The following is a 13,722-nucleotide window of genomic DNA, read 5'->3' as shown; positions in this document are numbered from 1 at the left end:
CACACTTGCATTACCAGCAGGAACCACAGGGGTGTGACATGGACTGCACAATATAAATGGTATCTGGGTCTTGTGTCAGATTTCCTGAACAGCTGCGTATTTAGTTTCAGCTGCTCTGGTTGGTTTCAGTCGGAATGCACCATGTGGTCAAACTGTGTGTGTGTGTTTGTCTGTGTGTGTGTGCGTGTGAAGGGGTAATTACCTATTAAGAGTCTTTAAATATTTTTTTTATTTTAAAAGAAAATAAAGGAAAGTAGTAGTAAATTTAACTGTTTGAGTCAATTTTTAGTTTGAGATTGTTTTAACATACGGCTGTAGACGACCATTATTCACTGAAGGAGGTGAGATAATTGTTAACTGTTACCAGGAAATGTTTTATCTGGAAATGAACAGGTTTTTTGAATTAAATAAATAACACCAAAAAATAAACACTAGCCCAGACTACAAGGATGTTGTTTAAGAGGGTAAGAAAAATAGTAGCAAAAAAAAGAAAAAAAATCAATCATTCATTTATCAAACTTTTATTACTTTCAAAATTTGAGATACATTACATTAAGTATGAAGTTACTTGTGATCAAAAGGAAGCTAAATTTTTCTATCATATAAATTAAAATGTCAGTGCATTTCAGAACGATAGAATGTGAAAGGTTAAACCATTTGGTCAAGGAGAGAACTTGAAAAGAAATCTTAAAATCTAAATTTAGCTGCAACAGTAGCACAAGACATCTAGGTTCTCTCTAATCCACTGTTCACTGTCTCAAAGAATGTCACCTACAATTAAACACAATTACAATTCATACAGTTTTGGAAATCTATCATAAATATTGTATCTTATTAACTTAACTTAAAAACAATAAAAAAAACACCAAACCAAAAACTTCATCCATGAGAAGGGCAGAAATAAATACGTAATCTGGATTAGAGAGACCACAACCTAAGGAGAAAGAGATCCTCCTCAAAATTCCTGTTCTGTGTATGACTTATTGTGTTTTCACTCATGTGGCCTCTCTTAAATGTAAACACAAAATAGTGCAAAGTGGCATAGCGGTTTAGTCTGTGAACATAAAACAAATACACTTGTATAATCTGTCACACACCATCTTCTAAAGGGAGCATGTGGTACCTCCACATTTTTTCATTAGCTTTATCAAACACTTCCCTGTTTATGGGTTTTAATGATACTGAAATTATTGGTCAATTGGTTTTCAGTGTCTATGTGAACATTTCAGAATGTCTCTGATGCTTTTACCTCAATAATTTAACTTAGTTTGTGACTGGAGCATGATGGATGTGTGGTTGTAATTCATCCCCGGTGTCTGACACAGTGGGATGTGGAACAGATCAGGTTATGTGGATGAGAAATTCAGCCTTCTGTCCCTTTGACTGAGCTTCTGTGCTTCACTGAGAGAGATTTTGTTTCTCCATAGCCTGTGAAGTACAGCAGGGGGAAAAGGTCATTCCTAATTATGATGCTACATTGTAAATGAGCAGTTACTTTGACATATAAACAACCATTTACAGGACAATATAAATTGAGGTCCAAAAACGATAAAATGACATAGTATTTGTATGTAGTAAGCAGATGAGCTTTAAGCAAGTAGTGTGTGTAATTAAGTCAACAGGTACCTGTTAGAGTAGTAAACATATTTACCTGATGAGCTGCAGAGCTGGACTCGACTGTAAGGCTCTTACCAGGGCCTCCGCACCAGAAACACTGAGTTTGTTTGACTCCAGACTGGAGTAAAAAAGACATCAACGCAAGTTTGTGCATAGACACACACGCATTTATGTATATATATATATATATATATATATATATATATATATATATATATATATATATATATATATATATATATATATATATGTGTGTGTGTGTGTGTGTGTATATATATATATATATATATATATATATATATATATATATATATATATATATATACATATATATATACATACATATATATTGATATATGGTATTTAAATACCTTTTTTGCAAAATAAAAAAATGTCACAAATTAACGTGCAACTATTGAAATTAATAACTACATACACACAAAAACACATTCAAGCAGAAATTTTTAAAACACATGATGAAAAAATAAAAATATAAGGTTATGAAGTTTATGAGTACCTGTAGATAACAATGTAGTTGAGCAATAATGAGCAATAATCATGTTACTGAATATATATTTTAATACCAAAAATGTTTAATGAAAAATGATTTAATAGACAAACAGTTTAAAAATGAAAAGAACAGAATTAAATTTGAAAAGTGAAACATTAAGAAAGATGAAAAGAAAAAGTTATGACTTACTCTATAATGGTCATCTTCTGACAAAGAGGAATGACTCCGGCCAGCTCCTCTGCAACCTTATCCTCACAACCATTCCAACCAAGACTAGAGTCAGAGAGAGAAAGACCTCCTACCAATCAGGATCAGGATTCACAAACCTCACTAATAATATAGATCACTTCGTTAACTTTGCTGCATGACCTCATGCTATTAGTAGCAGAAAATAACACCCTTTGTTTACAACTGTTTCTGCACAGATAAACAAAATTTAAAGAAACACTTTAATACCCCCATCCCACATGTGTTTGATTCATATTCTATAGACCACTACTTATTGGTTTTACTATACTCTTACCGAACATCCTGTATGAGTGGACAGTTTGACAGACTGGCAGCAACAGCACTCAGCTCTGGAGTCCCAACAGAGGTCAGACTGACATTAAAAAAAGCAAACACACAATTAAAATGTGCCCACATCAGAGTTGGGACTCCAAAAGATACGAGCTCAAAGTCTTACTTTATCCTGGTGAGGTTCTTGAGGCCCTTTATTGCTTTGGACAAACTTCTTGAGCCTTCATCACTGATGAGGTTTTCTGAAAGACTTTGCATACATAACAAGGATTAACTTCAGGTGAAATGCAACCATTTTCTTACAAAAATGTAGACGAGAAATTTAAGCTTATAATATGTTATTTAGATGTGACTTACTCTAACACAGTGATGTGTGTCAGTGATGGTAGAACCAGGGCCATCCTGGCTGCAGTGAGGTCACCTAGTTGGTTACTGGACAGACTGAGAGATGTTTAAACATGGTTTTAGTACATGTGATTATTCTAATATGCAGAAGATAAGATAATTAATTTCTGTTCTTTCCTTCTCAAAAAAATAACAAGTTTTGTTCTATTTTTCAGTAATGCAGAGAACAAAAATTTTAAAATAAAGCAACTAGATAAGGGCCATAACCCTTTACAACAACTCACTACTTGTGTGTAGAGAACTGTCATCAATGTTAAATCTGTCTCGACATTCACAATCTGCTCTGCTCCTGCTACAGTAGGACTGATTAATCATATTATATTTAATTTAACAACATTGGCTGACTGCTCAGCCTCTATACGGTTATTACAGATTTATCTCTGTTACCACTGTTTTTTCAAATCTACATCTCTCAACTTAAGCAACTGTTTTAACATTTTAACATTCAGCTGTATAAGTTCCAGTTATATATGACTCTTAGTAAATGTTATATTTCATTTTTCATTTTTATAAACCAGTAGGTATGTTAACTTAAATATTGGTGTATATATATTTTCTAAATCTACCTTTATACTCAAAGTGCTTGTTCACCATGTATCTATTTATATTGTTCTACTGGCTCTCACAATTATTGCTGTAACACCACAGTTTCCCAGTTTGGGATCAATAAAGCAATTCTATTCTATTCTAGTACATTTTACAAATAAAATGCTTTTAAACTTCCGGTTTCCAGTCAAAAGCTGGACACGGTCCCTCAAAATGTAAACAAAAGAAAATCAGCAAAATAGCTGAGGGAGAACAAGAGAAGGTGTTAGATAAGAAGGTGTTAGTATTAGCATTTATGACACTGGCTCAAGTATTTTTGTGCCTTTTGTTGAGGAGTGACCTCAAAGTTCCCCAACTGGGGGGCCTTAGGCTTTAAAAGGGTTAAAACTGTAGCCTCATTAACCTTTAAGTTGTGTTAATTTTCATGAACAGCAGTTCATCCCATCTAGGTGTTTTACTATTTTCAACCTAGCAGTCTATCAGAAAATGTACTCACTTAAGCTCCTCCAGATGACCACAGCACTTCAAAGCCTCCATCAGTTTGTCTCCGGACTGATCACTGATAAGATTCTTTGATAGACTGAGACAAAGACACATAAAACACACTGAAAGTAAAACAAGTGAAAAAAATGTCAATCAGAAATACACAACCTGTTAGCTCATGACTTGTTTTATTTATTGTGGTTGTAGTGCAGCTCATATAAATCTAAATCTGTTTTAATCTCATACAGAAACTTCTCACTGCTCTATTAAATTTGCATGGCACTTTTCTAAGCTATTGCCACAATAACAAAAGTACAATTCATATGTTTGAATGAAAGACTGCAGCATAGAGATGTAACGTGAAGGCATTAACTGTTCAAAATTCCTGAGCCAAAGACTTTGTGTTGCTGTCAGTCTGACACTCGTAAAGAAGAACAGTCTCATAAAGTCCTCATATAGACAGCGATGACAGTCAAATAAAATGTATGGTATGTTTTTACTGACTTTCACTTTGCAGTTATGACCTATGGCACAGCTTCACTGTACTACTTCACTTTTTTTTAAAAAAAGAAACCCACACATTTAAATTGCCAGTATCAATGTTTGAAGAGAGGGCAGGCTTTTTCTTTAGAGATGGACTCATCTCATGTTGATAACAACTGCAAGATTAATTAAAGAACTGAAGCACGGAATGACAGGTTTCCTTAGTTATCACAGAGACTTTTTTATAACAGGGTCTTCCTGCCCACCTGATCTTTTTGAGATCCTTCCAGAGAGGGAGGAGTCTTGTCAGCTGCTCTACTCCATCATCAGTCAACCTCCAGCCCTCCAACCTAAATCAACAAGAAGGCATAACAACAGTTAAATCATCGACTGAAGTAGATTAATTTTATTAATTAACCCTATATTAACACACATCATGTTTGATGCAAGTTACACAGCCCTCTATCTCATCAACATAAGAAATAGTTTCCTTAAAAACCTGTTAAAAAAAAAGTATTCTGCCCCCTTGAGGATAATCATCATATTACAGGCAGCTGTAGTTGTATTTTGGCTCTTTTCACAATGGCTGCTCTCATGAAATCATCAACACACTTCTTTTTTCAGGCAAATCATGGCCAATTTTTCAAGAAGTTGTGGCAAATATAACATCTAAATTGTTTCTCATTTTTTAATAAGTATTTTCTGCATTGAAAGAATACATATTTACTAAAAACTGAACAAAACAAGTTGCCAAAACTACCCAATTTATCAAATGTGCAACAAAAGATAAAGCTTAGCTTATATGATGTCTAACTGATTGCAAAACTCACTCAATCTCCTTCATTTGTGTCAGTCCCTCCATAGCAGTGAGGAGACCAAGCCCGCCGTCTGCAGTGGTAACCTTATTTAGCCTAACACAGACAAACACAATACACAAGGATCAAATTACCTGTCGGGCAAGAGATCAGATCATCTGTGAAATAACTGTCTCCACATACAAGTTGATTTAATACAGGTGATAACATCAAGTTGATATCTCATGTGGGGGGGTTGATATTCATGTAAGTATGATCTGTATTTATACGCTGTATAAACACAGCTGACATTTCCTCTCAGTGTGCTGACCTCACAGTTCATCAGACAGCAACAGTTTACAGCTTCACACTATGAGAGGACAGGGAAAGACTCACCCACGGGGGGATCAGAAGCTAATTTTTTATGAAGAGCTTCAAGCTGAGCTGTTGACATGTTGGTATGACAAACTGCAGCAACAGTGGCCACAGTCTTAGCATAGGAGCAGAAGCTTTGGCAGTCAGCAAATGCAGTGCCTCATAAACGGATCAGATTATTGGAGTGGTGCATAGATACTTATGAGTGAGGTGTCAGTGTGACTGTAACTGTGAGTGTAAAGGAACGCCTGCCTGAAATAGTTTTGCAGGCTTGGCACTGTATATTCAATAAGCACCTTTGAGAACATGAGAATCTATAAGTAGACTCCAGTCTCAAAAATCATCAGGGAAGGTCAGGTTCTGCTCTATCTTTTCATCTTCCACGACATTTTTTTAAACTTGTGAGATATTTAAAACCAGTGCTGTAACTTAAACCAGTGATATCAAATTCCTCTAGTGGAGTCTGTTTCTTACTTGAGGACACATATAGCGTTGACACTCCTCAGTGATTGTGCCAGACACACTCTGCTCTCCTCATTCAGCTGTACAGAGTCCAGACTTGGGATCAAATTAAAAAACAAACAAAGAGACACATTTAGATGAGACATTAAGTTGATTAATACACATCTGTTGCCATGTTCATTCATTTGCACATTTGTCCTACCAAAGGCTTTCCAGACTGACGCACTGTCCCAGTGCTTTGATGAGCTGCAGCCCCCAAAAGCAGTGAGACAGACTACAGGAGATGGAAAAAGCATGAGGTCAGCTGACACGTCCATGCAATTTATTTGTTTTCAACATTATTGAGATTTAAATCTTTACAATGACAAGGGAACACACACAAAGCTACTTTTGCTAAATGATTCAAACTTCCACTTTTATGTTACTACATGAAACAATTGAGTCAAAAGCTAAACTCTTACTTTAGAGATCGTAGGCGAGGCAATACTCTGGTCAAACTCTGGGCTGCTGCGTCACTAATCACATGACCTGACAGACTTCGAGAGGGAAGAAGGAGATCTCAATTAATCATACACAACTGTAGCACAATGATGGCAGGTCTGTGGATGCTTTTCACTGGAGGTGAAAGTATGCTTTTCATTGCACAGTTAACCAAAAACAGACAGATGTTGGCCTTTTTTGACAGTAAACATGATAGTGATTCTAAATATCTTGGCTGAAAGATTAAAAACAACATTTTGTTTCCCTTTTAGATGAACTGGCTAGAAGATAAAAAATAAAAGTCATTTATAATATTTAAAAACTACAATGAGAGGGAAAGATGAAAGAGTCCAGAGTTGCTGAGCTTTTTAAAGCTAATAAAGAGGAATAAGAAAAAAATAAGAGTGTGTGTTAGTGTTTCTCACTTTAAACACTGGATGGATGCAGCCTGGAGTAAGGTCTCTGAAAGCTTCTCGGCCACAGCTGGACTGTTCTCTTTGGAACAAATACTGCATCAAAAAGGATTAATGACCAACTGAAACTTCAACAAGCACTAGTGAAAGACTGATATGCGTAAAAGCTCTGACCTGAGAGAAGTGAGGTTTGGCACTTTGGGAAGAACAACTGTGAGAAAATCAGCTCCAGTGATACCAAGGGTGTTGTGGGAAAAACTGAATAATAAAAAAATTTAAGTCAGCTTTCTTCTCCTCTTTGCACTCTAATTGTCTTACTTGTGATAGCACACAAAGGATAGATTACTTACTCCAGGTCTGTCAGTAAAGGACATCTCTGAAGGATGCTGCTCAGTGGTGCAAGCTGGTGACCTTCTACCCCACAATCCACAAGGCTGAAGGAGAGGAGATGAGAACAGAGCTGTTTGAGTTCTGATTTACTGCTTAAATGTTGGAAGTTCTTAAAACTTGTTCTAGTTCTGACACAGGATTGTCACAGCACAGTTGCTGCTTTGTATTTGTGTGTATCATTAGGTATGCTAACCTAAGTTTGTACATGTGTTACTTGCAAAACTTAAAACTGTTAATCTTAAAGGGATAGTTCAGTTTTTTTGAAGTGGGGTTGCATGAGCTCTATGTGACCACTAAGGACATTAGATACAGTAGAAAGTTGTCTCCTCTCCCTCAGTAAGACACAGACTGTAATCGATGGTGATGAGGAAACAGGGACAGACGGTACCAAATTCAAAGGCTATTTTCTCTGCCTACAAGTACTAAAATCAAAAAGTAATACCACAGTTTAAGAGTACGCTATATGAAATATTTTTTCAGTGCATTAAGTCTTCGGAAATATAAACATTTATCTGAACCTAACTAACTGGTCATGTATCCTTCCGTGCAGCGCCAGTGCTCCACCCCCCTCCTCCTTTCAGCTGTAGGGAATGTAAACAAGCTATGCGTCGGGCGCCGGTTGTAGCCTCGTGTAAGTTTGATCAAGTATCGTAATTCTTTTGTTTGTACTCTAAGGATTGTGACGCGTGTAGGAAATTCAAAATGAGTGACTATGACAGCGACGATGAAGTTCCATTCACTTTGGAACCAAAAGGATACCTGTATGAACAGGAGTACACAGAAGAGGAGCTGCTACAGATGGCGACTGAAAGGAATACAGAGTAAAAAACATAGGCAAGATGCTGAGTGTTACTGCTGCCACGACTGTTGTTGTTGTTGCTGTTACAGGACACTCCAGAATTCAGAAGAGCAGGGAAATCTGTGTGATGAGTTATACAGACGGCTTGAGAGCCAGCAGTGTCTTCAGACAAATCCTGAAGAGTGTCTGTAACCAAGTTCCACTCGTGACAGCAGTAACACTCAGCATCCATGGGCATTGAGTCACAGCTCAGACATTTACACCACTGAGTATTTCAGACTCTATCTTGATGTCCAGTGTCCGTGGATGTTTCCTCTGTATTCCTTTCAGTCGCCATCTGTAGCAGCTCTTCTTCTGTGTGCTCCGGTTCATACAGGTATCCTTTTGGTTCCAAAGTGAATGGAACTTCATCGTCGCGGTCATAGTCATTTATTTTAAATTTCCTACACTGCCTCACAATCCTTAGAGTACAAACAAAAGAATTATGATACTTGATCAAACTTACACGAGGCTACAACCGGCGTCTGAAGCATCGCTTGTTTACGTTCTCTACAGCTGAAAGGAGGAGGGGAGACGGAGCGCACTAGCGCTGTGCGGAAGGATACATGACTAGTTAGTTAGGTCCAGAAAAATGTTTATATTTCCGAAAACTTAATGCACTTAAAAAATATTTTATGTAGTGTACTCTTAAACTGTGGTATTACTTTTTGATTTTAGTTCTTGTAGGCGGAGAAAATAGCCTTTGGATTTGGTACCGTCTGTCCCTGTTAGCGTCTATTTCCCCGTCACCATTGATTACAGTTTGTGTCTTACTGAGGGAGAGGAGACAACTTTCTACTGTATCTAATGTCCTTAGTGGTCACATAGAGCTCATGCAACCCCACTTCAAAAAAAACTGAACTATCCCTTTAAGGATAAAATACCATATTTTCCTTGGGCCCATGGACTGAGTCGGTTGAGCAGAGTTATCCCTTGGAAAAAAAAACATACAAGGATATTTGTTAATGAGTAAGCACAGTCTGAAGCTTAAATTTTAATACATTTGATTAATACTGAAATAGCCAACACTCTTTCAGAAAAAGGTATAAAAAAGGTAAAACTTAAAACCACACCGTTAAAAACTGTGACCTTGTCTCACACGCAGTGCAAAGCACAACAGTATGTAGTCCAAGGGACATTGCTATTTCCCACCATCATAATTTCTCAAGGCTCCCACGTTGATGTAAACAGCAAATTAGCGCCCGTGTCAGTGCTGGTCTTAAAGTGAGGTGTGGTCAACTGCACAGGTGGCAAGTTACTATCTTGAGGGCGCAGAAAGCCGCTATGCCATAGACCAACTAATATCACGTCTAATGTCATAAGCCCAGGGCCCAGTACTTTTCTGCTATTTAGAGGGTGCATAGTGAGAGCATGTAATGAGCAAAAGAGCTCACAACATGCATTCCTCTGACGGTCACGCACTTAGAGACGCACAGCAGCTCTCCTGCTCTTCAGAGGGAATTTGCTAGTAAAGAAAAATTGAGTTGTTGCTTGCTTGAAGTTGTAGTTGTAGCCATCTATTTAAACATGACCCCTATTTTGCATCAAAGAGTAAGGATACTTGTCAGTGTCAGCTCTATTTAAGGGCAAGCTGATAAAATTATGATAGAGTAAAGCACACGTAAAACTGGGGAAATTTAGAGTGTCTAACACTTAACTCAAGAAAAATATTATGCAAACGTTTCTGATGGAGATTCATAATTCAAAAGGAAAACACTTAATTGTTCAATATTAACAGAGTATCTTTGAAACAAAGCACGAGTGTTGCATTCTAGCATAAGAGTCACAGAGTCACAGCTGCATGATATGAATGATCCCTCTCATGCTGGGGTCATATATGATCTGCTGTACTTGTAAGAGGAGGACAGAAACATATGTTCCAATCAGTTAACAGTGTTTCCGTCTTGTATGGTGTTGCAGAAGAAAGTCAGGGTGAATAAAAAAGAGGAAAATGTTTCTGAGATTACCATACTCCTCATCGTTTGGGCCAGGGCAGATGATTTAATCATTAAGCTCATGTACTGTACATCTCTTAGTGCTTACTGAGCAGGCATTTCACTGCTGTCACAGTTGTTTGATGGTGAAGCAGCCTGTAGTGACTCTATCCTCTCTCCCAGCAATCATAAAAAATCCATCACTGTCCCCCACCAAAGTTTGGTACATGCTGAGTACCTCGCCTCCCTTCACTGAGCTACAGATCATGCAGAGGAGGGGCTCACACTGACAGACAGACATCTGATATGAAGCAGAGGAGTTTAAAATGTGCAAGAAAAGTGGGTCCCAGCTTTAAATTTTAAACACTTCTATTCAAAATCATGGACAAAAATTGAAGATGTGAAAAATCCAGTGTCCAATTTTTCTCTCTTTAATATCACTGATTATTTCTCCTGTGTACAGAGACTGTTTCAGTGAACGTAACATTGATCGTTGCCTCTACACGACTCTTCCAGTGGTCTGTGTATGTGTGTGTATGTGTGTTTAGCCTGTTTGGGGGCTGATGAAAGATGAGAATTTAAATGAGTCAGCATGAGCCTGGTCTTTTCAAATAAAGACCCTGAACTACTCAACTGGGACTATTTAAGTATGACATCCTGTTACTGCAGCTGGTTCGTGGAATGAATTACAGAAAACAAACATACAGCTGAGCACTGAGCGTGTGTGCTGAACAAACAGCCTGTCCAACATAAGCTTATTCATCCTGTGTACTTTAGATCATTGATATATGACTCTTAAGGCTATAATCTTTAGTTTTTAATAATACAACATCAAATGTGCTTCCTGCTTGGCTTATTAGACCCTATCTCTGTGTATGTGCACTCAAGGCCTCCTGTTGCCTCATGCTTTCAGAAAAACTTTTTTAAACTCTTGAATGTTCAAATATCAACAAATATCAATTTAAAGAACAGCAGAAAAATTACTTGCTAGAAGCTTGAATGCACAAAGTTACAGTAGGCAGCAGTGTTTCATTTTTTTTGAATTGTGGTTAAATTACTTATTTGATCATTGCATGTCACTAAGTTATATTTCAAACTGTTTCTTCAAATAAGCGTGTATGAGGTCTGTGTTTTTGAGCATTGGCCCCTTTAGAATTATTTTATTTATTTATTTATTTATTTATTTATTTATTTTAACTAGTTTTTACTGAATCAAACCACCATCACACTCTGTAAAAACTTGTATCATCTTCACTCTCTATCTAAAATGACATTGCACTTTTGAATGAAGACTTCCATTTGAGATAAAAGCACCCAAAAAATTTACTACCTGTCTGTGGTCGGTTCAGCAGCCTTCATCAAAGACAGGTGTAGCGTGCTGCAGTGAACACTGTTGATAAATGTCACATGTCACAAATTACTGTTTTATACAGGATGATTGACACTAACTTTGAATGCAGTTTAACAAAAAGGTCTTCCAATGTGTGAGTGTGTGTGTGTGTGTATCCAACCTGATAGTGTGCAAGTTGCTGCAGGTTTTCAGACACAGACACACCAAGCTCACAGCTTCTGCAGATCTGATCCAGCACTCCTCGAAGCTGACAAAGACCAGGAAGCGAGTTACACCACAGTGAACTAGCACAAGTACTTGAGGGTTTAACACAAGTTACGATCAGTGTTAATGAGGATGTTTTTACTCTCAGTTTTAGTCTCAGACAGACCCATAAAGATGTAGAAAGCCATAATTTCACAGCAGAATGAGATCAGTGCTAAACAAAAAGCCAAAACAGAGCAAACCTTAAGTTTGATGATCACTGCTAAACAGTAATAGAGTGATCTTTAACACAAGAGCTGACATGGAGGAAAGAGGTGTGAAATGACAGTTCCACACTCCTGAGAAATAACACAGCTCACATGCAAGAAATGTCTTCTTACCTGAAACTTAGTCTGCTCTGACTGCTGCTCAAAAGTTTCACAAAGTCCACAATCCAACTAGACTTGAGACTGTTGTTTCTGAAACTATAAACAAAGCACGGATGTTATCCGTGTTAGCTGACCAGTAAAATCATTTCATAATAACACATAATTAAGAAAAATCTGGATGTTTTCTTTTTTGTGCATTCTGAAAGATGATTTCTTTCAGAATGCACAAAAAACTACTAACTAACTTACTAGAGCATTTTTAAAGATTTGGGATTTCCAAAAAAAACAAAAAACTGAAAAGATTTTCTACAATATTATGCTTTAGTATATCATTTACACATGTGTTAGTCACTGGTACCTGAAACTGAACTAAAAAGGATTTTACTTCATGATCAAAACAAGTTGTAAAGCTCTAGAAATGTTTAATGTGCCCTTATTTCTACAGCTGAGTAGTTAACCCAACCACTTGACCTGACACACCACACCATGAGTGAGAACTGTTAAGGAAGGTTGAGTTATCCCCTCATGCGCTATATGTTTGACACCCCTGTTATGGAGTATTGTTTTTTCTATCTTTCGGGATCTAAGGTTTCATCAATAAAACAGTCAGTACATTTTAGAGCTACTCACTTCAGTTCAGTCAGCCCAGGACAGTGAGACAGCATCTCTGCTAATCTGACCAAATGGTCGTGCTCCAAACTGCATCCTCTGACGCTGAGAAAAGGAACAGAACAACTCAAAACATTTTAACAAGTAATTCAAGAACAATGCGTCATGCTTGTTTTGGCTGTCACTGCACTGAGCCAGTTTCTAACTCGTTTTCTTGCTGCTTTGAGAGCAGGTGTGGACACTATAGAAATATAAATGTGGGTATATGGGGCACTGTATTACAGGAACCCCTCATTAATGGTTTAGGCACCGTGGTGATCTTGCAATTATCCAAAAGTGTTTGAATTAATCGAGGAATCAATGCAACTTGCTTCTTGTTGAACTTTTGATTACACTGATTTCTTACCTTAGAGTTTTTTCACACTCCCCCTCTTGTAAGAACCAGATGAGACACCGCTGCTCCTCTTCCAGGCTACCATCACATATCAGAGGATTTGGTTCCCAGACAGAGAGAGAAATTAGAACAGATATTTCAGTCATTTGTTCACCTTTGTCTTTTACTTTCTGCTTTCTTTTGTCATACAGAGCCCACCTGACCTGACTCACCTGATTTCCACGCCTGACACGTTATCACAGACACAGAGAGCGTTGACCACATCTAGCAGTCCCTGCTGGGTCAAGCTGTTGCTGCTCAAACTGTGAAGACACATCAAAGAACAGAGAGAAAAGTTTCTTTACAAATCAAAAGACTTATATTGTGAGAAATAAATCACTGTTGCAACCTTTCATTGAACTTGTATTTATGTTTATGATTTTGATATTTGAGAGTCTAAGATCTGGTGAGATGTTAGCTTAAAATAAATAAATAAATAAATAAAATCTTGAAGAAATAATACTTTGTTGCATCTCCAAAACATATCAATAATAAATGCTTGAAACA

The 13,722-nt window shown here is 37.3% G+C and overlaps 1 protein-coding gene across 1 annotated transcript in view; it reads right to left on the bottom strand.

The window, feature by feature from the left end:
• Window positions 1-794: 794 nt before the first annotated feature.
• The window catches only part of nlrc5 (NLR family, CARD domain containing 5), a 35,157-nt gene continuing 22,229 nt past the window's right edge, over window positions 795-13,722 (bottom strand). The window contains exons 33-54 of the mRNA XM_074677589.1: window positions 13,389-13,478; window positions 13,189-13,254; window positions 12,804-12,887; window positions 12,186-12,269; window positions 11,762-11,848; window positions 11,581-11,640; window positions 9,201-9,248; window positions 7,439-7,522; window positions 7,263-7,346; window positions 7,101-7,184; window positions 6,657-6,731; window positions 6,398-6,469; window positions 6,208-6,291; window positions 5,395-5,475; window positions 4,831-4,914; window positions 4,095-4,178; window positions 3,005-3,088; window positions 2,814-2,897; window positions 2,652-2,729; window positions 2,318-2,401; window positions 1,652-1,735; window positions 795-1,428 (exon numbers count right to left, since the gene is read on the bottom strand). Coding sequence (XP_074533690.1) covers window positions 1,347-1,428; window positions 1,652-1,735; window positions 2,318-2,401; window positions 2,652-2,729; window positions 2,814-2,897; window positions 3,005-3,088; window positions 4,095-4,178; window positions 4,831-4,914; window positions 5,395-5,475; window positions 6,208-6,291; window positions 6,398-6,469; window positions 6,657-6,731; window positions 7,101-7,184; window positions 7,263-7,346; window positions 7,439-7,522; window positions 9,201-9,248; window positions 11,581-11,640; window positions 11,762-11,848; window positions 12,186-12,269; window positions 12,804-12,887; window positions 13,189-13,254; window positions 13,389-13,478 — 1,747 coding nt within the window. The 3' untranslated portion in view covers window positions 795-1,346. The remainder of the gene's footprint in view (window positions 1,429-1,651; window positions 1,736-2,317; window positions 2,402-2,651; window positions 2,730-2,813; window positions 2,898-3,004; window positions 3,089-4,094; window positions 4,179-4,830; window positions 4,915-5,394; window positions 5,476-6,207; window positions 6,292-6,397; window positions 6,470-6,656; window positions 6,732-7,100; window positions 7,185-7,262; window positions 7,347-7,438; window positions 7,523-9,200; window positions 9,249-11,580; window positions 11,641-11,761; window positions 11,849-12,185; window positions 12,270-12,803; window positions 12,888-13,188; window positions 13,255-13,388; window positions 13,479-13,722) is intronic.

Source organism: Halichoeres trimaculatus, unplaced genomic scaffold (assembly GCF_033239565.1).
Source record: "Halichoeres trimaculatus isolate MK-OKI-2021-1 unplaced genomic scaffold, fHalTri1.1 fHalTri1_scaffold_10, whole genome shotgun sequence".
Taxonomy (NCBI): Eukaryota; Metazoa; Chordata; class Actinopteri; order Labriformes; family Labridae; genus Halichoeres; species Halichoeres trimaculatus.
The sequence above is the reverse complement of the archived record's forward strand: the minus strand, read 5'-3'. Positions and strand labels throughout refer to the sequence as shown.